This window comes from Anastrepha ludens, chromosome 5, assembly GCF_028408465.1.
Source record: "Anastrepha ludens isolate Willacy chromosome 5, idAnaLude1.1, whole genome shotgun sequence".
Lineage (NCBI taxonomy): Eukaryota > Metazoa > Arthropoda > Insecta > Diptera > Tephritidae > Anastrepha > Anastrepha ludens.
The window spans coordinates 52,196,448-52,220,432 of record NC_071501.1 but is presented as its reverse complement, the minus strand read 5'-3'; the positions used below and the strand labels follow the sequence as shown (position 1 = coordinate 52,220,432).

The 23,985-nt window shown below is 39.3% G+C and overlaps 1 protein-coding gene across 1 annotated transcript in view; it reads left to right on the top strand.

The window, feature by feature from the left end:
* Positions 1-23,985, top strand: part of LOC128864479 (uncharacterized) — a 143,060-nt gene that overhangs the window by 72,397 nt on the left and 46,678 nt on the right. Inside the window, exons 7-8 of the mRNA XM_054104158.1 lie at positions 9,732-9,896; positions 10,446-10,505. Coding sequence (XP_053960133.1) covers positions 9,732-9,896; positions 10,446-10,505 — 225 coding nt within the window. The remainder of the gene's footprint in view (positions 1-9,731; positions 9,897-10,445; positions 10,506-23,985) is intronic.

Below are 23,985 nucleotides of genomic sequence, written 5' to 3'. Positions count from 1 at the left end.
TACCGGACCCTATTTCTTAAACGAAAACCTGCCGTAAACAGATAGTTTTGTCAGTATAAGTAAACGCGTTTTTCTCGGAACCGCGTTTTCAAAGTCGATTGTCAAATGTTCTCGAAAACTACTCCACCGATCTTGATGAAATTTAACACAGGTGTTCGAAATACAATTTACTCGTGCTTGGTCGAAGGATTGTTTTTTTTTTTAATTAAAACTATTTTAAGAAACAAAATGTCAAGCAAATTTGACCGAAATTTTAATTTTTTCAGAAAAATATCTGCCAAAACTCCAATTTTTACTTTTTTGTCTTTCCTTCGTTCAAGCACGAGTTTATGGTCTTAACTAAAACACTTATTTTTGTTTTTTAATTTTTGATGAGCCTGTCCGGAGTTATGCTGACAACGCGGACGAACCTTTTTTTCGAGGGGTCACCAGAAAAGACGTCACAATGGAGGAGTTTTAATTTATTTTTGTGAAAATTTCAGAAATTATTCTTTAAATATGTATCTATAAGACAGAAAAAAGATTGAATTAAATAAATACTTTTTTACATAGGAAAAAAAAAAATATTGAAAATATGCCTTTTTTTACCCGACGAAACCCATGTAACCCCTTAATGCAGTACAAACAAAAATACATACGAGGTGTGTTCAAAAAGGGAATGCTGTTGTGCTTGCTGGGAGAAAAACAAACGTTAACACTTCTCAATTCTAGACCACGAGGATGGGAAGCCGCATTATCTAGAAATAGAACGACACTCCGCTCTTGAAGTTGCATTTTGCTATCAAACTACACGAGAAAATCTGTCATCAAATCAGACGTCATCCAAGCCTTTTTGTTTGATCGCCACGTAACGGGTAAATTGTTCAAATTTATGTAGCGAAATGTCCGAGGTATTGCAGATTTCCCAATAACAAAAAGGAGTTCTTTTTGTCTAGCCACATTGACGCAGTATAAAATTGTGAGCCTATCCTTAGCCATTTCTGAACCTGTACATTTTTCACCTTTTAATGCAAATATTTTATCAGGTAATGCTCGGAAATACAAGTCAGCCCCATCTGCATTATAAATGTTTCGCGAAGTAAAACTTTTTATATCATCTTGATGGATGATGCACTAAAATCGTCGTAATTGAGTCTCACTGGAATTTATTTAGCTTTGCTCCTCATAAGTGTGCCTGGCAGAGGAATGCCTTTAATTCGTGTCTTCACAAACCATTCGTAGCACAATTTATCAATATTAAAACCTTTGGGCTTCAGCAGACTCCTCTTTCTCTCCGGATTGACATCAGTGTTCCACAAAAGTCATGTTGCTTATGAGCTCCTCCTCCTATTTGTGGGGAGCGTCTTGATGTTTTTCCACAAATGGACGGACCTACAAATTCAAGCTGACTCCGAATGGCAAATATTTTTTATGAGGAGCTTTCTCATGGCAGAAATACACTCGCGGGCTTGCCATTGCTTGCCGAGGGGCGATCGCTATTAGAAAAAAAATTCGGTAATTTTGCTCTTTCAACAAGATTCGAATCTACGTTCTCTCTGAATTCCTAATGGTAGTCACGCACCAACCCATTCGGCTACAGTGGCCGCCGAAAATATTAAAATACTCGCCCTGTAGTTTTTTCCATAATATTTAAAGGGGGAAACTAGGTCTAGGCTTCTAGTGGGTATGCGCACAGACTGAATATGGCCACCGCGGTCTCGGCGGCACACCTCCATCCGATAGTCCAAATTTTCGATGACGCTGAGGCATAATTGAGGTTCTATGCCGTTGATGTGCCGAATTATCTCATTCTTTAGCTCTTGAATTGTTACTGGCTTATCGACGTACACCTTTTCTTTCAAACAACACCAAAGAAAGAAGTCCAACGGTGTCAAATCACTTGATCTTGGCGGCCAATTGACATCGCCACGACGTGAGATTATTCGGCCATCAAATTACTCGCGCAAAAGAGACATTGTTTCGTTAGCTGTGTGACAAGTGGCACCGTCCTGTTGAAACCACATATCGCCCACATCCATATCTTCCAATTCGGACCATAAAAAGTTCGTTATCATCTCACGATAGCGAACACTATTCACAGTAACTGCCGAACCGACCTCATTTTCGAAAAATACGGCCCAATGATGCCGCCGGCCCATAAACCGCACCAAACAGCCACTCTTTGTGGGTGTATTGGTTTTTCGGTAATCACTCTTGGATTGTCATAATTGACGAATTGGATTGATTATTGACGAATCCACTGGATGAAAATGTGCCTCATCACTGAAGATGATTTTCTTCGAAAATTGGTCATTCTCTGTTGCCATTTCCTGCCACCATTCTGATCATTGATGACACTTGAAATGGTCAAGAGGCTTTAGTTCTTGAGTCAATTGCTTCATCGACGACGAGCGTGAGAGGTGCAATTGTTGGGCACGACGACGAGATGAGGTCGACGGCTCTTCAACCACACTATGCTCTACAAGCATGCACTGGTGTTTTCACATCTCCTACAGACCCGGTTTGCTCAAACTTTTGCACAATTTTTCCGATTGTGCGCACATTCGGACGATTAAATTGACCGAAAAAATCAAAAAGTGCGCGATATGCATTTTGATTTGAACGCCCGTTTTCATGATAAGCTTGAATAACTTTAGCGCATTGCTCAGTTGTTTGTCTTTCAGTGACTCAAATTGAGTTGGCTTGGAATTGAAAAATGTCAAATAAAATGCAGAAAAAAACTTGATGTTTAGGTGTGGTTTTCATTCAACATCGGCCCTTAAAATTTAACAACCCTTTATACGCTAATCTAACTGTGCACCAATGCATATGCCGTAAATTAAGTTGGGGCTTCTGTCAAAACTTTTCGGTCGAGAACTTGGACTTCCAACTTTTTGCCAAAAGAGATTTCTCTAGTCATAAAGGCGGGAATTTTGCATCCTTACAACCCAGATATCTTTCCCCACATATCTATTCGCGAGTTTTTTTCAAAGGAAGTTCGACCTTTTAGAACCCAAAAGGAGTCGATTCTAAGAAGAACGGAGCTATGGAATCTATAGCCCTAATCGGGCGAACGATCATATTATAAAACCACTTTGAGTTTTAGACCTCATCTCCCGGTTATAGCTTCTATAAATAGAAAACATGCAATATGCCGAACTGTTGAATTCTAGTTTAGGATTGGACAGAGCCTGTTGGAAACAAAGTTTGATGTTTTACTGACTCTCACTAACTTTACTTTATACTAAAAGCATTTGGCATTGATCTGTGAAAGTCTTTGATAGTGAAAGTGCAAAAGGAGCATTACTTATTTTTTCAAGACTTTTTCTTTTTTTTTTAGATTAATCTTCTCAGCAGAAAGGCAAAAACAAATTTTATATTCGTTTATGGTTCAGAAAATTTGGATAATCAATTTCAGATTTTTCGGCTTTAATTAAGATCACCTCCAGCTGGAATAGTAGCAGTTCTTGCTTTATCTTATGTTTACGTGAAAAAGATTTAAGACTGAGCCCTTTCGGACGATTTTCTTGCCATTTAAATACTTAAACAATGTTAACACAATTTGATTACATAGAACGGGGGGCTATGTTGGGCGCCGAACATCCAACTCTTGAACTAGAAAATCCGTTAAATGAGTTACATGAAAAAAATATATAGAGGTCTGAACCTTACATAAGTAAATAGTTTTGTGAATGATAAATTCCGGTTTTAAAAAGTCGAATAGTCGACCACCCTATTAACGGATGGTTGTCGTGTAAGAAAGAAGGCAAAAAAAGAACAATTGTGAAACTCCAATAGAAGTAGAAATTAAGAGAGTCTGCAATACAAGTTTTAACTGCTTCGCCCAGAATTATACTTCTTAAGTTCTGAATTTCACTGCATTTATACATACATACATACATATATACATACAAACATGACTAAAATGTTTAATTAAGTTTCATACAAAATATACTTTAAAAGAAGCTTAAGAGTGCACTGAAGAGGATATTTGAATAAAGCGAACTTTTCGTTTAAGGAAAAATATTATCCATGTACTTGAATCCATATAGATATATATAGATGGATATGTGTAAACACTCCCAAGTTAAATGCATGCATGTTTCAAAAAGCAGGTCGAGTACAAACTTAGTTACTATAATTTTAGTAATAATAAAAAAATGAGACTGCTGCCCAAAATTCAGTTTAATTCACTGAAGGAAAGGGCTGATTTTTAATGCTGTTTTTCTTTTATATCCACAATTTGTCATTTACTTACTCACATTTACAAATTAAATGAAAACTATTAACGCACGAGGGTCGTTTGGAAAATAAAAACCACTCAATTAATTGGCGTAAACCTTTTTTATTTTTCGACATCGTCTCTTTTTAGGCGTATATAAAGGGTGGTTAAGTTTCAAGGGCTGGTGTTGATTTTGAATCAAATACAATTTTTTTAAGAAATTATTGTCATTTTTCTTTATTATGATAAAACTGGTATGGGTCAATTACAAATGGAGAAAAAAAAATCGTCGGCCTCGGTGGCATACCATCAAAGACCACCAAATGCAAATAGTTCCTTATCTAAAGGGTGGTTCAGTTTCAGGGGTCGGTGTTGATTTTGAATTAATACACTGTTTTTAGGAAATTATTGTCATTTCTCTCTATTATGATAAACGTAGTATGGTTCAATTACGTATGGGACAAAATATCGGCCAAATGACAGCCACGGTCTCGGCAGCACACCTCCATCCGATGGTCCAAATTTTCTATGACGCTAAGGCATAATTGAGGCTCTATGCCGTTAATGTGCCGAATTATCTCATCCTTTAGCTCTTGAATTGTTGCTGGCTTATCGACGCATACCTTTTCTTTCAAATAAGAAAGATCGGGGTCGCTGACGTTTAGGTGTGGTTCACATTCAACATCGGCCCTTGAAATTTAACCACACTTTACTTCGTCCAGCGCGGTTTAGGTTTATTGATCCCTTTAGACTAATAGGATTTGCCCAAGCCAAAGTGGACATTACATAGTTTCTGCAATCACCTTGTGGTTTGAACAAAATCTATACGGACAGTAAAATTTGGCAAACTTTCAGTTTGGGTGTGAAGATGCAAGGGAATGGAAGATTTGGTGTTTAGAGAAGATAAGAGAGATGTACGATCATATTTGAATATTCTGCAATATCATTTGACAAATAGTACAACGAAATTTGGCTTCATTATTTAAAAATATCTGAGTGGAGGGTGCTCAGCGCTCATTCTTTTTCGGATCACAGATACATCCAGTTTTCTACCAGAACAGCGATCCAAAATAAAAAGCTCAGATTATCTGATAAGGGTGGCTTCCTTTGAATTGCAGTTAAGTATGGAATATATCAGTCCAAAGCCCGGATATTAATCTATTAGAATTTTTTTTATAATATTTAAAGAAAACATTGCAACATAACACAGCCAAGGTCGGACAGAATTCAAAAACGTTATTGTCAGCGAACAACGCGACACACACAAGTCTATAATCTTCAGAAATTGGTTAATTTTATGAGAAGCAAGTTACAAGGTATTTTAAAGGGTGATTAAATTCCAAGGGCCTATGTTGAATATGAATCACACCTAAACGTCAAGTTTTTTCTGCAGTTCATTTCCCATTCTTCAATCTCAGGCTAACTCCATTTGAATCATGGAAAGATACTCAACCGAGCAATGCGTTTAAGTTATTCAGGCTTATTATGAAAACGGGCGTTCAAATCAAAATGCATATCGCGCACTTCCTGAAGAAAATCATCTTCAGTGATGAGGCACATTTTCACCTCAGTGGATTCGTCAATAAGCAGAATTGCCGCATTTGGGCGAATGAGAATCCAAGAGTTATTGCCGAAAAGCAATGCACCCACAAAGAGTGATTGTTTGGTGCGGTTTATGGGCCGGCGGCATCATTGGGCCGTATTTTTTTTCCAAAATGAGGCCGGTCAGGCAGTTACTGTGTTCGCTATCGTGAGATGATGACGAACTTTTTATGGCCCGAATTAGAAGATATGGATGTGGACGATATGTGGTTTCAACAGGACGTTGCCACTCGTCACACAGCTAACGAAACAATGGCTTTTTCGCGCGAAAAATTTGATGGCTGAATAATCTCACGTCGCGGTGATGTCAATTGGCCGCCAAGATCAAGTGATTTGACACCGTTGGACTTCTTTTTTTGGTGTTGTTTGAAAGAAAAGGTGTACGTCGATAAGCCAGCAACAATTCGAGAGCTAAAGGATGAGATAATTCGGCACATTAACGGCATAGAACCTCAATTATGCCTCAGCGTCATCGAAAATTTGGACCATCGGATGGAGGTGTGCCGCCGAGGCCGTGGCGACCATTTGGCCAATATTTTATTCCACTTGAGCTGTACCAGTATTATCATAATAAAGAAAAATGCTAATAATTTCCTAAACAAATTTTATTTTATCCAAAATCAACACCGGCCCTTGATACTTAACCACACTTTAGTTGCTCGGTTTACATGCAAAGCACTGGTGCACATATCAGTTTTTGAGACATTGAACTTAAAGCTATTAACATCTGCTTCTTCTTAATTGACGCGGTAACCGCTTAGGCGATTTTGACCGAGTTGAACGGAACATTTGTCAGCCAACGAAGCCGCTGGATCTTTATTCGCTGCGCTATGTCTATGTCGCCGTAAAGCTCATACAGCTAATCGTTCCATCGCCTGTGATATTCGCCGTTGCTAACGAGCAAAGGTCCAAAAATCTTGCGCAGAATCTTTCTCTCAAGCACTCCAAGTGGAGCTTCATCGGATGTTGTCAGCGCCCACGTTTCTGCGCCAAACGTTAGGACGGGCATGATGAGAGTCTTGTAGAGTGTTAGTTTTGTTCGCCGAGAGAGGAATTCACTACTCATTTGCCTACTTAGCTGGCAAGAGAGATTCTACGTTGGATTTGAAGGCTGACATTGTTATCGGTGTTAATGCTGGTTCCTAAATAAACGAAGTCTTTTACAACCTCGAAATCAAAGTTGTCAACAATGACGTGGGTGCCGATATGCGAGTGCGCCGACTATTAACTGCAAATGTAAAAATACTACCTTAACAGCTGTGTTTGAAGTTTATAATGTTTTTTCTTTTTATTTTTATGTTATTTTTAAAAGTAATAACTGTATTTTCTCCCAAAAATTATTTACATTAGTCAAATAGAACCAAAGATTGATAAAAAACATGAAAAATACATATTTTTTTAAGCCATATGTCTCAGTAGTAGATGTCAAAAAACTTCCTTGACAAACTGCAAATTAATAAAGCGGCCTATATGCGCATGCAGGTTCGCTACAAGGATTAATATATTTATTTTCCGAATTTTCAATATATTTTATTATATTATTTTCCAACTTAATTTGTACTTACTTAAGGGGGGAGCCTAATTTATGAGGTCTAAAAATTGCATCTCTTTGCGATTTTTTTTTTAAGGAAAAAATTAATTTAGCACGGCAAAGTTTTTTCTATCTTTTAATGAACATTTAAAAAGTATAAAAAAATGTGTGTACTGGTTAAAATAAGTTGAAAAAAATGTTTAACATAGAAATTAGTAGAGCGCTGCAACGCTGGAGTTTCCAACTGGCGTACAAGATACAGCTCGTAATTATTATCTAAAGCAAAAAATTCAAATGGATTTCTAATTATCATGATTTTTTATTCTAGATGAACTAAGAAAACTGAGAGAAATTCCAAAATTTCAACTTTTTGTAGGTTTTAAAGAAAAAAATGCCTTTCTATAAAAAAAAAATTACCTCCAACTTGGTATAAAAATCTTGAAAATTTTTTTTTATCTATTTTGTTAGTTGAAATAGAAGAGAATTTAATACTGAAGGGAACAAGCTATGATTCATTTCAAAAGGTTCATTAGTTTTTTTTTTCATTCAAAAAAATCATAAAAATGAAAAGTCGAGAAAAGAAGATAAAGTTTGTACTACTCGTATAGTTGTCCGGTCACAGCGTAACTACCTAACGCTCGCCTACCTTTGGCTTTGTATCTACGGAAATACTGAGAACTAGGCTCTGTAACTTTGTGTGAATATTCTGAAATATATTAGGAATCACTTAAAACGAAAAAAAAAAATTGATTTTTTTGACCTTATAAACCACGACTTATAAATTTTACTGGATCATCTAGTCGCTTTCTTATGTTGGGCATTGTGTTTAACAAAACTGAAGTCCAAGTAGGCAGCATTGAATGTTGGGGCGATTAATTATATTGTGGAAATAACTACTGTAATGATCAATCGTATATATTTAATATTTATTACAAATGGGTCCCTTCTTATATATGTAAATGTAAGCACTCATATTATCATCATCACTATCCTCATCCAACTACTTATTTTTGTTGTAGCCATGGGGAAGTTCTAATAGTTTCCCCTTGTCGGTATGATATTCTATCTTTCTTTTACCAATAGTCATTTCTTATAACTGAAAAATATACCTACTCTGCTCTAAAGACAAGGCAACTTCTCATTTTTGTTCTCAACAAGTAATCAGCACGGAAGGATCAAACTACTCATTTTCGCCCTTAAAAAGTAATCAGCACAAACTCCGCAATAACTCCTCATTTTCCTCATTAAAAACTAATCAGACTGAGGAGTTTCGTTAAAATGTTTTATTTAGAAACTATAAAATTTATATTTTTTGTTTCCATTAAAAAACTTTTACACACTAATTCGGTGTTTCATCCACGGAGATTCGAACTCACGAATTTTCAACTTTTAGCCAACCATCTACTCATTCGGCTACGGCGACCTTAGAACAAATGCAGCTAAATTTCACACTAGAACTTGTTTCAGAGCAGCCACATTATAAGCATACAAATGAGTTGCCTTGGCGTTTAAAGTACAGTAGATATATTTTTCACTTATATGAAAGTGCTATTGGTAAAAGAGAAATAGAATTCACAATTCACACCGAACCGGGAAAGTGAATATCAAATGAAATATTTCATTTCCCCATTAAAAAATGTTGGGTATGCTATTCTGATAATGCGCATGTATTAGAGACTAATAAAATCCTTGTAAATCTGTTGGAATTTTTGTCGAAAGTACTCAGCACTGTCTTGTAAGGTACTTGTATATGTACAGACAATTGGCGCTTACTCCCTTCTTCGGTGTTTGGCCGAGCTCCCACTCCTATTTGTGGTGTTAGTCTTTATGTCGTTCCATAAGTAGATAAACTGTAGGAGTTTTAAGCCGATTCCAAACGACAAGTTGCTTTTATTAGAGACTTTTTCATGGCGCAGAAATACAGTCGGAAGTTTGCCATTGTCGGCCGAGGAGTGGCCGCTATTAGAAAAAATGTTCCATTATTTGGTATTTCATGCACAGAGATTCGAACCTGCGCCCTTCCGTATATTAGTCACGCACCAAGCCATTCGGGTATGTGGCTTCTTAATAGCAAATATCATACAAAATATCCTCAATTTCTAGAAATGATAAATATCTGACTTACGAGTATTAATCTATTAAAAATTAGCTATGCTCTGTCCTTCCAAGAAAATTGTACATCAGTCTAATAATCTTTTTTAAAATCGGACAAAACGCACTTATAAGTTTACTTATGGTGTAGAATTTTCGAGTGCAAGAAAAAATAACTAAAAAAAAACACAAATTACTATTCCTTTACCGTTTCCAATGAGTTCGCCTTTGTAGTTTTTAACCCTTTTCTGAATGCGGCAATAAAATCTAATTTTTATATTTTTGTTTCCATTTCCCTCCTTGCAGATACCTCACGCGCTGGTGACAAATACGAGACAACCTCAACTGTTAGCGGTTACACGAAATACATGAAATTAAAAATACGCTCGGTGGGTCCCAACGATTTTGGTACTTATCGATGCGTCGCTAAAAATTCATTGGGCGAAACGGATGGCAACATTAAACTTGATGGTAGGTGGAACCTCTATGAGCCGCCTGCAAACGCATCTCCAATGCCCACCATTGCAAATACACACACACACACACACACACATCCACTTGTACACATCCATGCATACGTGCAATTTAAATTCACAAGATAGCGGGTGGCGGGCATTAAATGGTAGTGCATTGAAATGGAAAGTAAAATAGAGAAGTGAATTGAAAAAGGGAGAGAGAGGAAAGGTAAAACATTAAATGTTGCGTAAAAGTGCTATGGCAGTGATGTTCACTTCAATTGCACAGAAAAAGTGGAACATCGGGTGTAAAACTCATTTGAAATGCGAAATTTACAAAAGCGCTGTAGAATTTTGGGTCTTTGGGTGAACAAATTAAAACAAATATTTGGAGGATACCGTTAAAATAGCATTAGTAAAAGACGTGTTTAAATTAAAAAGTGAAGTTTTATCGCGTTTGAATCCTCGTTTGAGGGTGGTGGGGTTGGAAAAGTGATATGCACATAAATTTAGCAAAAGCAGAGAATTTTTCAACTGTATCTAATTATTTATTACTCTTTTTCAGAAATGCCAACACCCACCACTGCCGTAATATCAGAGATGTCTGGCTGGAATCGCAGTTTGGGTACGTAACATAGCCAAAAATCTATTTGAAGTCTTAAAAATTGATTAGCACGTATTTTTGTAATATAGTTGTTGTTATTTGCTTAGTAAAATTCTCAAAAGCATTGCACAATTGTAGCTTCGTATTCACCAGGTTTATAAAAATAATGAAAAGTACCGTTACGAACGTTAAGCAATAAAATATATTTCTTATTTGACATTTCCACGGATTAGGGTAACCGGGTAGAGGGAATATAATCTCTGGAATTATCAGGTACGTCCATAAGGCCTCCATAGTCAATAATATATCTTCCTTCATTATTTACAATGCCTTGCCAACGTTTAGGCAAATTTTTAATTCAATGCTCAAAAAACTTTTTTTCCCTGGAGCCAAAATGCGCTTCGATATCCTTTTTCTATAGCTTCTTTTGAGGAGTAGTTCTTGTTACTCATATGGCATTAAAGTCTACGGAAAAGGTGATAATCACAAGGTGCAATATCCGGAGAGTATGGTGAATGCGGCATTGGCTCCCATCCGAGCTCGTTCAGCTTGCCTAATGTTTGCCTAGCGGTATAAGGTCTTGCGTTGTCGTGGTGAAACAAAACTTTGCGTCTATTCACTAAAGGCGGTCGGGTATTTGTTAAGTGCCTCATTCAGGTTTGATAGCTGATGGAAATAATAATCAGCCGTTATCGTCTGGTTTGGTTCCAGAAGTTCATAATAAACAATACCGGCCATATCCCACCAAATAGACAGGAGAACCTTCTTGGGGTGAAAGCCATCTCTAGGTGTCGGTTCTGGTGTTTCATCGTTATCTAACCATTGGCGTTTGCGAACAGGATTATTGTAAAGGACCCATTTTTCATCACGAGTAACGATATGGTTAAAAAAACGTTCATTTCCAAGCCGTTGCAGCTACTGAGTACACACATTCACTCTCTGCTGAAGGTTGGCGACGGAAAGTCTATGCGGAACCCATTTTCCCAGCTTTGAAACCTTTCCCAACTGAACCAGGTGCCTGTGAACTGTTCCATCTGATGAATTTAACCTCTGAGCTATCATATCGACTATCAAATTTGGCTCAGCTTCCATGAGTTCGAGCAAGGCGGAGTTAAAGACTTCAGGACGACCAGCGATATGCTTCTATCCGCGATTAAAATCACTTGTTGAATGCACAATGTATCAAAGAAAATATAAATAGTTCCGTTATATTCCGCGATTAATTTTTTGTATGCAAAAATCGTACAAAAGTAAAACTAGGAATAAAATACGCACGAACTTATGGACTGACTTAATATATTGGCGCTCTTTATTGACTGCAACACTCGAAAAATTTTAAGGCAAAGATAGAAAAATGTTCCAATATACCTAATTTCATTGATTGTATTTTTAAAGCGACATCTCATAACGGAAATTATTCTTAATTTATTGCTGGTATTTTAGTAACACGCAAATTCTTGTTCTGTGCAAAACGAAAAAATTATCAGACCAAAAGCGTTTGCTTTTAATTCAAAAGTTTTCAATGTAAGTTACTACGTTAAAATGATTATACTATACATGCTTTTGATCGCTTTATCTGGTTCTGATATTTATGTGGTTATTTTGGTTTAGAAACAAAACATATCCCGCGAGCAGGCCCGACGAGAGGGCGGGAGGGGGGATCGGATACTTTTTCCCCCGGGCCCGGAGTTTTCAGAGGGGCCGGACTCGAGGCTCACTATAACATAATACGCACTTTGATAAATAAAAAAATTTGAAGGGGCCCGCATCTCAAGTTTCCCCCGGGGCCCGAATACTCTCTCCACGGCCCTGCCCGCGTGCAAAGGTTTTGTGAATTTGACAAATTTTAGCATGAGGAGAGAGAGAGATCTTACATTGAGAGAGATAGAGTAAAAATTAAAAAGAAGCAAAAATGTTGTTTTTTATTACGACCATTTGAAAAAAAGTACGGATGTACAAAGAAAAGTGGTAGACAACCAAATCGGGAAATCGAACGTTGAGCTATAAATAAATCAAATGGCCCGCTGTCATTAAATACACTCTTAATTTGGAGGTTACTACTCGTCGCATGCAATAAATTTTACAAGCAAATTCTAGTCTAGTCATTGGTAACAAAGGCAATATATATACCATAAACATTTTTCTATATATAATATAAAGGGTTTTCCAATAACAGGTGTTATTTTGGAATGGACTGCGCTATTGGGAGATGATTAACGATATTTTATGCCGGAATGGGATGATATTGAACTTGACAACGTTTACTTTCAACAAGACGGCGCTACGTGCCACACAAGCAAGGAAACCATTGACCTTTTACGGCAAAAGTTTCCGGACCGTGTTATCTCTCGAAGGGGTGATCACAATTGGCCACCGAGATTTTGTGATTTTACACCTTGTGACTTTTTTCTTTAGAGCCACGTGAAAGACAAGCTCTATGCCAACACCCCAGGGGCTGTTCAAGACATCAACGATGGAACTCGTGAGGCTATCGAGGATGTAGAGCAGCCACTTTGCAATTCGGTTATAGAAAATTTCATGAAAAGGGTATTACGTGGTCGTGGTGGTCATTTGCCTGATGTTATTTTCCACTATTAATGGCATACCTTCATCTTTATAATGAAATAAACATCCGATTTACATATAATAGGACTATCAATAAGTTCGTGCGGTTTTTTTTCGAAATTTGAAACTTTATTGACGTAAAATGGTTACAAATTTAATATTCAAAATATTGTCCATCGCTTACTACTACTTTTTCCCATCTTTCTGGCAATTCACGGATTCCCTTTGTGAAAAATTCGGTCGGTTTTGCCGCAATCCACGAATCGATCAATTTTTTGACTTCATCGTAATTACGGAAGTGCTGGTCAGCCAGGCCATGTTGCATCGATCGGAAGAGATAGTAATAGGATGGCGCAAGGTCTGGACTATACGGCGGGTGGGGTAGGACATCCCATTTGAGCGTTTCTAAGTATGTTTTGACCACTTGTGCAACATGTGGCCGAGCATTGTCATGTTGCAAAATAACTTTGTCGTGTCTATCGGCGTATTGCGGCCGTTTTTCTCGCAGTGCTCGGCTCAAACGCATCAATTGTCGTCGGTAGACATCCCCCGTAATCGTTTCATTCGGTTTCAGTAGCTCATAATACACAACACCCAGCTGGTCCCACCAGATACACAGCATAACCTTCAGGCCATGAATATTCTGCGCCGACGTCGATGTTGAAGCATGGCCAGGGTATCCATACGTTGCCCGACGTTTTGGATTGTCGTAATGGACCCACTTTTCATCGCCAGTCACAATTCGATGCAAAAAACCCTTTCTTTTGTGCCGTTGAAGCAGTTGTTCGCATGCCATAAAACGGCGTTCAACGTCTCTTGGCTTCAATTCATACGGCACCCAATGGCCTACCTTTCGGATCATTCCCATGGCTTTTAAACGTTTGGAAATGGTTGATTGATCAACTCCCAAAGTTTTTGCAACCTCTTCTTGCGTTTGAGCCGGATCTTGATCGAGCAATTCCTCCAATTCGGTATCCATGAACTTTGGCGGCGCACCCTCGCGTTCTTCGTCTTCCAAGCCAAAATCACCACTTTTAAAGCGTGCAAACCACTTCTGGCACGTTCGCTCAGATAGAGCATGCTCACCATAAACTTCCACCAAGATACGATGACTTTCGGCTGCTTTTTTCTTCATATTAAAATAATGAAGAAGAATTCCCCGCAAAAACACATTATTTGGCACGAAATTCGACATTTTCAAGTGTGGTAAAAATATTGTTGTTTACGCTTCAAATAAAAAACTTATACTGACGTTTGTGCCTTACGACAGTAGCTCTCCAATGAATGTTTGGAAATGTGGATCGATGGAATAATAATCAAGTTACGCCATCTGTTGTAAAACCGCACGAACTTATTGATAGTCCTATTACTAAAAAATTGGCGTTTTCTTTGAATATCAAAGTAACACCTCTTATTTGAAAACCCTATAATATATATACAATATATATATGGTGCTTATACTCTTTTTGGGTGTTTGGCCGAGCTTCTGCTCCTATTTGTGGCGTGCGTGTTGATGTTGTTAAAATGGAGGGACCTACAGTTTCAAGCCGACTCCGAACGGCAGATATTTTTATGAGGAGCTTTTTCATCGCAGATTTGCCATTGGCTGCCGAGGAGCGACTGCTATTAGAAAAATCGTTTTCTTCATTTTGGTGCTTCACGGATAATCGAACCAACGTTTTCCGAATTCTGAATGGCCGCCGCCGTATATCATATGATTCCTTATAGAAAATCGTTGCAAGTCAAGTAAGGCAGATGCAATAAGTATCATACTTACGCGCCATTTGGATACCATAATGTAGACCACTACCTGCGAAAAAATGTAGAGAAGATAAAACCGACTACAGCCATCCAGTGCTGTTGCTGTAGTGGAGGAGAGAAAAGAGATCTAGGCTGGAGAATTTCTTCAAGTCATCCCCAAAGGGCACGCTAAGGAATCTCAAGCGCCTAGCCGCCAAAGTCGAACATTTGCAGAGAAAGTGTTCAACAGTATTTTTCTCTGAAGGATCCCAACAGCTTCTGCAAGAGGGCTTCCAAGCTTCTCCGCATGAGTACCGACCATCCAGTGACCAGTGAACTCCGTAATGAGTTTGGAAATTGAATGGTGGGGGATTCCCATCACCTTAAGCGTTCTATTTATATCGTATTGAGGCCATAGACTTTTCGAAATAGCACACGATGATGTCTTGCGCTTTTTTTAGAAAGAAAAGAATTTAACAACGATGAAGAGGACACCGATGTCTGAGAAGGGGCAACTGAAACTGATTCTGTCGACCCCTTCCTGGCAAGCTCATCGGCAACTTCAATTCTCTCAATATTGCTGTGCCCAGGAACTCAGATAAGGGAAATGTTTCCTGCATGTTAGAGGCGTTTGCTGGCTCGTAGTGAAGAACGAAATTGAGCGAGTATCTTCCGCCGCCTCGTCAGCGCGTACTCGGCCGCTCATTTCCCACACATTCACACACTCGTTCAATAAGTCGTTCTTATGGCAGCAACGAAGCATAAAGTGTGTTGACTTTTGGTTTTTTTTTTTGGATCACCAACGCAGTCTCAATACTTCGTAAACAAACTGTTGTCATGACCCCGTTTACGTCAGCCAATCAACTGATTCCTTCAAATTCGCTAATAGCCGGTTAACAGGCTGATATTGGCCACGCCTTTGATTTTTTTCACCAGAAACTTCAAAGTAATCACTTGCAAGGTCGAATTAAGTAAGTATTTGAGAGATTCCGCTTCGTTAAAATGCTCGAAATGGACAACGATTTTGTTGGCAAAATCATATTTTCTGATTAAACTTATTTTTCTCTAAGTGGGGAATGCCGCACGTTATCGCCAAGATTACTCAGAGAGTGACAATTTTGAACAATCTATTAACGATTCAGGCATTTAAAATTAATAATGACTTGCTGTTGGTGAAATAGAGACAGTAGCCATGACCAAGGTCTTGGAAAACTAGGTTCAGAATGCGCAGCTACGAAGCCAGCCAGGGCAGCTTCATAATTCGTATACGATAAAGAATATTTGCTCTTTCGAATAAGCCAATAATATACTGATTCGTTCAATTGTTAAAAAGAAACCACCACATAAATGGACCACCCTTTATGTATTTATATGTGTGTCTGTATAAGCATATAAGTACAGGGTGGGCCATATAGCGTTTGCTTTTTGAACCACCTATTTTTTTGAGAATGATAACACAAATGACGTGTCAAATGTGTTCATAATCTAGTTAAAGGTTTGACATTTACGAAATGGGACGCTATACGCTTGAACCAAATTGGGAAATATTGAAAACCTATTTCCAAAGCGGTGAGTCTTCTTCTTCCGCGGTTACAGTAAATGGCGAGCATTACCGTGACATGCTCAACGAGTTTTTATTTCCAAAAATTGAAGAGGATGACATGGACGACATTTGGTTTCAACAGGACCGTGCAACTTGTCACACTGCCAAAGTTACACTCGGACTTTTGGCTACCGTTTTTGAAAACCGAATAATCAGCCGAAATTCCGATTTCAATTGGCCGCCTCGGAGCTGTGATTTAAGCCCGTTGGACTAATTTTTGTGGGGAGCCGTTAAGGACAAATGCTATGCGAACCATCCAAAGACGACTGATGCTTTAAAACACGAAATCGAAGTTGCCATTCATGAAATTGGAGCCCAAACAATCGAAAATGTGCCTAAAAATTGGGTTGATCGAATGGCCTACTGTAAAGCCAGTCGTGGCAGTTATTTGAACGATATTATTCTTCATTCATAAATGACAATGTTGAGTCTTCAAAATAAAAAAAAAAGTTTGAAAAAATATTTATTAGTTTTTTTTTTATAACCTATTCAAAAAGCAAATTTTACAGCCCAACCCTATATATCTGCTGTCTTGCGGTTCCTAGTTACTTTCGGGAATAACCGAAAATCTTCGTTAAAAATTTCTAATCTTAAGAAAAAAAATTCTGCAACGCCACTCAATTAAAAGCTCAAATTTGATATTAATCAGCATTTGCTATATCTCCTCGCACTTTGCGCTTATTCAATTTCCTATCCAACTAAGCAGCTTTCGCTTACTTGACTACCAATCCTTGGTGTTTTGCTATTGTGTTTTTTTTTTATTTGCGCGCAGCGTAGCATAATGAGTTTCAACAAGGTGGCAATACCTGCATAGTGCTCCACTTGCCTTTTTTGTGCCACTTCTACACAGCTACACTTATAATCCTTTTTCACTCTTATTCGCCACTTCATTTGTGACTTGCAACTCAGAAGAGCGTAAGATTCGAAGTGCACTAATAGAACAGGTGGTAAATCCGCATTAACGTTCACAGCAGGTTATTTGTGTAGGTGTGTGGGTATGTGTGTATAGTAGTAGTAGTAGTGCAGGAATATTATATTTTTAAGGCTTCTCAATGCGCTGAACGTCTTAACTCCCCTTTTACTTCTTTTTTATGTGATTATTGCAATTTTCTGTAGTATTCCAGTCGTGCTTTATACCTAATTACAAGGTGGTGTAAAATTGAGTTTGTTTTTGAAGATGCATACGGTGGTTGAGCACACATTCAGAATGCTCCCAATTCATATAGATCATAACGGCATTAATGGCAGCCTTCAGAGAAGAAATTATGTTATGAGGATGCTTATTGGTTTCACCCTCAACTATCCTCTATGAGCAGTAGTGCAGGGGATTAAAGTCTGTGGATTTAGACGGCCATAAGCTCGGTGTAATGTGGTCATGGAAATTTTCAGCCATCTAATTTTGTACCTTCATCGCTTTGCATAAAGGATTAGAGTCTTGATAAAAGATGTGTTTGGGTTATCACCGCGTACATTATCAATCCAGAGTTTCACTACTGTCTCTAGAATCTCGATATATGCAACAGAATTCACTCGAAATACTTGAATAAAGAGATTTGGAGGCATGGCATGCCCTATGTTGTTCATCGCATATAAATTGTAATATTGGCTGGAAACTTTGTGTGCATGACAAAAGGAGGATTCATAAAGGGTTTTCCAATAAGAGGTGTGAAGAGGTTATCCAGAGAGTGGGCCCACTTGGACGAAGAAGTTTGGTTCATCCTTTGTGATACCATTGCAAGAGGGGAAAAAGGAGGTGAAGGTAAAAAGAGGACGAAAGGGAAAGGGATGGGGACGGTTGAGTGTTTGTGGACTACGAACTGTGACTAGTCTGCGGTTGTGTTAACCTCTTTATGCTTCTGATGATCAGATTTTTGTTTTCACTACCTGCTATATCAGCAGGCGCAGAAAAGAAGTGAGAACCAAGAAGCTTAAGTCTTAGTGCCGCGAGAGCTGGGCAGCTAAGGAGCAGGTGCTGAGATGATTACACCTCATCCTCCATACAGCTGATGCAAAAAGGACTCGAAGTAATTCCGAGTCTCACGGCATGTATACTCCGCGGACAGTGCCCCGTGAGGATGCCCACGAAATTTGAGAGATGAGATTTTGTCATCCTCAGAATATCCCTCGAAAGCTTTCTATCCAAACGTGGCCAGAAGAACTTCGTGACCTTGCACGTGCGTGCACTTGCCCAGCGCTCGCTGAGTTGGTGCAAAGCCGATCCTTCCAGGAGTAGAGCGCAGGTCGTCAAGGGGATCCCACTCCTCTCCTTTCGCGGGTACACTACCTCACCGGTCCCTTGTCTGGCCAGCTCGTCGGCTTCGCAGTATCCAGTAAAATCACTGTGACCAGGTATCCAAATTATCTTTATATCGAAGAATTCTGATGCAATCGAGAGAGAGACCAGGCATTCCCTGACCAATTTCGAATGCACCATCATAGAGCCTAGGGTTCTAATTGCCGCTTGGCTATCGGAGTAAATATTTACCTTCTTAACAGTTATTACGCAAGTAAGTAGCCAGTCAGCTGCTTCTTTAATTGCAGCCACCTCTGCTTGGAACACACTGCAGTGCTCCGGTAACCTGAATTTGAGTTTGATTTGCATAATACTTCTCCTCCAACCCTACCGTTCAGCTTCGAGCCATCCTTGAACAGGTTAACTAGGCCCTGTCCCCGAGTGTTGCCCCAGGGCCACTTTTCCCTTGGTGGAACATGGATGGAGAAAGTTCCGCTTGGACTAAGCGAGGGCAAACACTGATCTGTTCACGAGGGGAGGAACTCAAAGTTTCTGAGGATGCTTGAGTGTCCATATGTGAGATTGAGCTTATAGCCCAAGCTCCTCAGTCTGATTGCGGTACGTGCAGCGGCAATTCTGCCTGCGATGTCTATAGGTACCACATTTAAAATTACACTAAGCGCCAGGGTAGGAGTAGTTCGAAGCGCCTCACTGATTCCAATGAGTGCAGACCTCTGAACTCTCTCCAGCTACTTCACCAATGTTGTCTTCTCTAGTGAGTTCCACCAGACAACGACTCCAATAACAGGATTGGCTTTATTATGGTATTATAGAGCCAAAATATAACTCTATGTGAGAGCCCCCATCTTTTGCCAATTGCGCACTTGCATCCTTACAAGGCGATTGTTGCCCTCCTTGCTCTCTCGGCCACGCTTACAGGACAATATCCTTTTCAGGAAATTTTCCATAACCGAATTGCAAAGTGGCTGCCCTATGTCCTCGATAGCCTCACGAATTCCAGCTTTGAGGTCTTGAATTGACCTTGGGCTGTTGGCGTAGACCTTTTCTTTCACGTGACCCTAAAGAATAAGGTCAAAAGGTGTTAAATCACAAGATCTCGGCGCCCAATTGTGATCACCTCTTCGAGAGATAACACGGTCCGGAAACTTTTCCCATAAAAGATCAATGATTTCGCTGCTTGTGTGGCACGTAGCGCCGTCTTGTTGAAAACAATCGTTGTCCAGATCAATACGATCCAATTCCGGCCATTAAATCGTTAATCATCTCCGAATAGTGCAATTCTGTTCAAGATAAAACCTGCTATTGGAAAACCCTTTAGAATTAGAATATAACTGTATGGCATTCTTCTCATTTCTGCGTTGTTGTTTTGATATTTGTGAAATTTTTTCGTCAGAAAAAACGCATGAAATCTAAGGCACTTCAGGGTGTTTAATTTTGCTTAGAAGACGTTTCGATCGGATAACTGGCTGTTCTCGTGTTTACTACGACATAAACTATATGCTGCGCACAACGGGGTTTTTCTGCTGGATATCTTCATGGACAACTCGATGGATAAGGCCCTTTTTTTGTTTGTTTTTTTCAAACTGCCTTCGCACTTACAGCGACTTTCGTCTACTGCGTCGTGTCGTGTGGCCACTACCACTAAAACGATCCCTCTTCTTCTTCTGGGGTGACACCCTTCCCGGAACTGCTTTCTATTTTACTTCAAGAAGGCCCAGAACGGCATTCCTCAATTCTATTCACCCACGTCTGGGCCCATCATATTTGTAGCCAGCTTTCATGCTATAGGCTCGTCTTCTTGTGTCTCTATCTGTACGGTTTCGCTTTGTTGCACTGTGTCGAAGCTGATCTTTTCTTTTTTGTAGTACGTTCTCGATGTATTTCTTTACCACCTTCCAGTTGTCCCCGCGTTCGAGCATTTTGCTGATTATGTTGTTCGGTGCGATGTCTGCAATCTGCTCCCTCAGAGCATTTCTTTTCGCGAGCCATCTATTACAACTAAAAAATGTGTGTTCAGCGTCATCGCTCAGCGCTTCGCAGTATATGCATTTTGAATCGGTTACCTTGCACATTCGGTATAGGTAACTCCGGAAGTATCCGTGGCCCGAGAGGAACTGAGTTAGGAAGTAGTTCACTTCTCCGAAGTTCCTTTTGATCCATTTGTCTATTGATGGAATAAGTTTCGCCGTCCATCTGCCACTCTGTTCAGTGTCCCATCGGCTTTGCCACCGCAGCATGATTTGGCGTCTCCGTTCTGGGAAGCTAATGATGACGTGTTTCTTCTTAGAGTCCCACGCATCCATTCGGTCCCGGACCATGAGGTCGGATAGGACCCTTAGAAGCATTAAGCTCCCTCACACATTGATTTTAAGTTCACCGTAAGTGATCGCTTGCACTTGCTGAATAAATTCTGCTGATGGGACAGTGTCAGAACCGTATTTGTGTTTTTTTATCTAGTACACAAGTGCCATTTGCATCGATAAAGTGACCAGTTTTGCGCCACCTTGTATCTGTCTCTTTGTTTTTGTGTCGGAAAGTAAAGAAGAATATGTGGAGGAAGTATAGAATGTATAGAAATATTTGCATAAACGTTAATAATAAAATTATGATAATCATTACTAAAATAGCGCTAAGCGCTGAATGTAAATGTGTGTGTTGGCGTTAAAATCATAATAGCAGCGCGCAAAAAATGCAACGCCGGCTGCCTGAAGATTGTCCGTGGTAACTTGGTTAGCTTTCTTCACATTTCATTTCACCTAAGGGCCCGCAAACTCACTGCTGGTTTTTTCGCTTACCCATACAGTTCACATTTTCTGTTGATGTTCTGTTGCATGTACGTTTGGCTTTTTGTTCCATCTCGTTTACTTGTCCATTTGCCAGCGTTTTATTTAATGTCTATTATTTTGGCTTTTAATGAATTTTTTTGTATACGTTTTGGAAGCATTTCTGTACTATTATTTTGTGTTTGTTTTTGTTTTCCATTCTATTCTAGAACATTTTCCATGGCTTTACGATTTTGTTCTTATAAAGCGAAATTCCTTTTTCCTATATACGTTGTTTTTATGTCTTAGCTCAATTCCCTCATTGTAAAATTTTCATTTTTATTTGTATTCTTTCTGAAATCTCGCTTAACAAAATTTCCTAGAAATTGCACAAAGCTGGCAAATCATGAAAATAAAAAAGCACAACAATAATGACCGAAAAAGTGGTCAAGATGTAAATAATGTTAAGCACAAATCATTTTGTAGTTTTTCTTGCACTCCCCTCTCTGTACTCTTTCGTACTTTATTGTTATTCTAAAATTGTATATGTGTGTATGTATTTATTTTTCTTTCCTTTTGTCTTCTTTCTTTTCATGCAAATCATCGTCTTGCCTGTCGTCGCTCGTCTGTATGCCTGTTTGCCTGCCACTTTGTGCTGTGTATTTTTTGTGTGTGTGTGCCTTGTGCCTTCTACCTGTACCGATTTGTATGTGTGCGTGCATTGTCCACTTATTAACAATAACCACTTCACCACCTTCGCCGCTTACGGTTCCTGTCTCCTGATGTGCCTATTTTGTACTGAATAATCTTCGTCTGCAACTCGCCCCTTGAACATAAATGAAAAAAAAAACCGTTACATGTACATTTAAAAAATCCGCCGTCTACCTTTTGGTATTCATCCGCCAACTCGCCGTCTTCACTGATTTTTCGCGAAAATGAGAAATTTACTAAAAAATTATTACTCACAAAACGAAGTTGGTAAACACCGCCATAGAAATAAATTCGACTTTAATGCTTTGCCTGATTATGGGGTCGAGGAGTGGCGTGACGGTGTCGGTAAGTACCTGCTAACATTTCCACTACATTGAAAAAGAAAAATCTAAAAAGGTCAGACTTTTCACATTTCACATTTCTCATCATCATCTTTATCGCTGCTAACCGCTAAAGAGTGCCCGGCTAAAGTCAAGTCCGTTGCGCGCAGTCTGATTTCCATGCCATGCTTTATTCGTTGCATACTTTTAGGTTGTTTAGCGTTTTTATTTTTTCCATTTCCATTTCTGTGTTAAATACTTCAAATTTGCTAAAAATGCCGTGAGGTAGGGAAAATCTCTACCGCAGCGCATGCACTTTCGACCGCCAACCTTAACCAACTGAAATTTCCGTAATAATAATCATTAATGTAATAAGAATCATAATTTTATTTTAAGCGCTTTTTGAAACGTTTCAGTGAAAGAGATTTTAAAGCCAATGGTCAAGTCGAGGCCAAGCTATGTAAATGAACATATTTCTCGATTCATGCTTACCATTAATTAGAAAATATAAACGTGATTGTCTAAAGTAGGGATGGCAACGGCGCCCGTACGGCCATTGCAGTACAAACTCTCAGGCGAAAACATTTTTCTTCTTCTTCCAATTAATTTATGTGGCTTTGCGCAAATATAAGGTATTATATTAAATAAAATATTAATATAAAATACCGGCGTACAGGGTTTGATTGAAAAGTAATGAGCCTTCCCGCACGGAGCGTCTGCCAAGCGATCAACCGAATCGGCTGGTGGGGGAAAATGATCGTTGGACCTTTCCCTTCCACTAGAAACAGGTTCCAGTTCGCTGGCAACAGCGGTACAGTCAACATCGGTCCGTGCGTGAAAGCTGTTTTAAAAGTGTGTTAGGATTTTGCAGTGGCGAAAATGCAGCGATCGTTGGAGCACCGGTACTCGATCAAATTTTGCGTAAGCTAAACAGTTTGTACCTCCAGGAAGCACTGTAAACGTGCCATTTAACAAAGAAGTGCTCCTTCGGCCTGGGTTCGGCCCGACCTCGTCAACAACTGGACGCTTCATCACGACAATGCGTCGGCGCACACCGCCTTCTTCTGCACCTCTGCATTGGCCAAGACGGGGGATCTGGTGCTTCCCCACTCTCCCTACAGCCCCGACCGGGGAAAAGAAAGCTGAAGGGGAGGCGCTTCGACTTCATCGAGGCGATCCAAAAAACTGTGACAGCCGAATTGAACGCGATGCCGGCGGATGAGTTTAAAAAATGTTTCCTGCAGTGGAAGGACCGCTACCAGCGGTGTATTGACGCTCAAGGGTCCTATTTTGCGAATGGGCTATCAGCAAATCCCACTAAGACTGGTATTGTCCTCTTCATTAGAAGGAGGAAGCTTGATGGACTCCCTCTGCCTATGCTTAAAGGATTCACAATCGAGCTATCCAAAGAAATCAAATATCTTGGAGTAATCTTCGATAGTAAACTCCTTTGGAAATCGCACGCTACAACAAAGATATCCAAAGCACTGACAGCCTTCTGGCAGTACAAGGATGTTTTTGGAAAAACATGGTGTCTTTCTCCTAG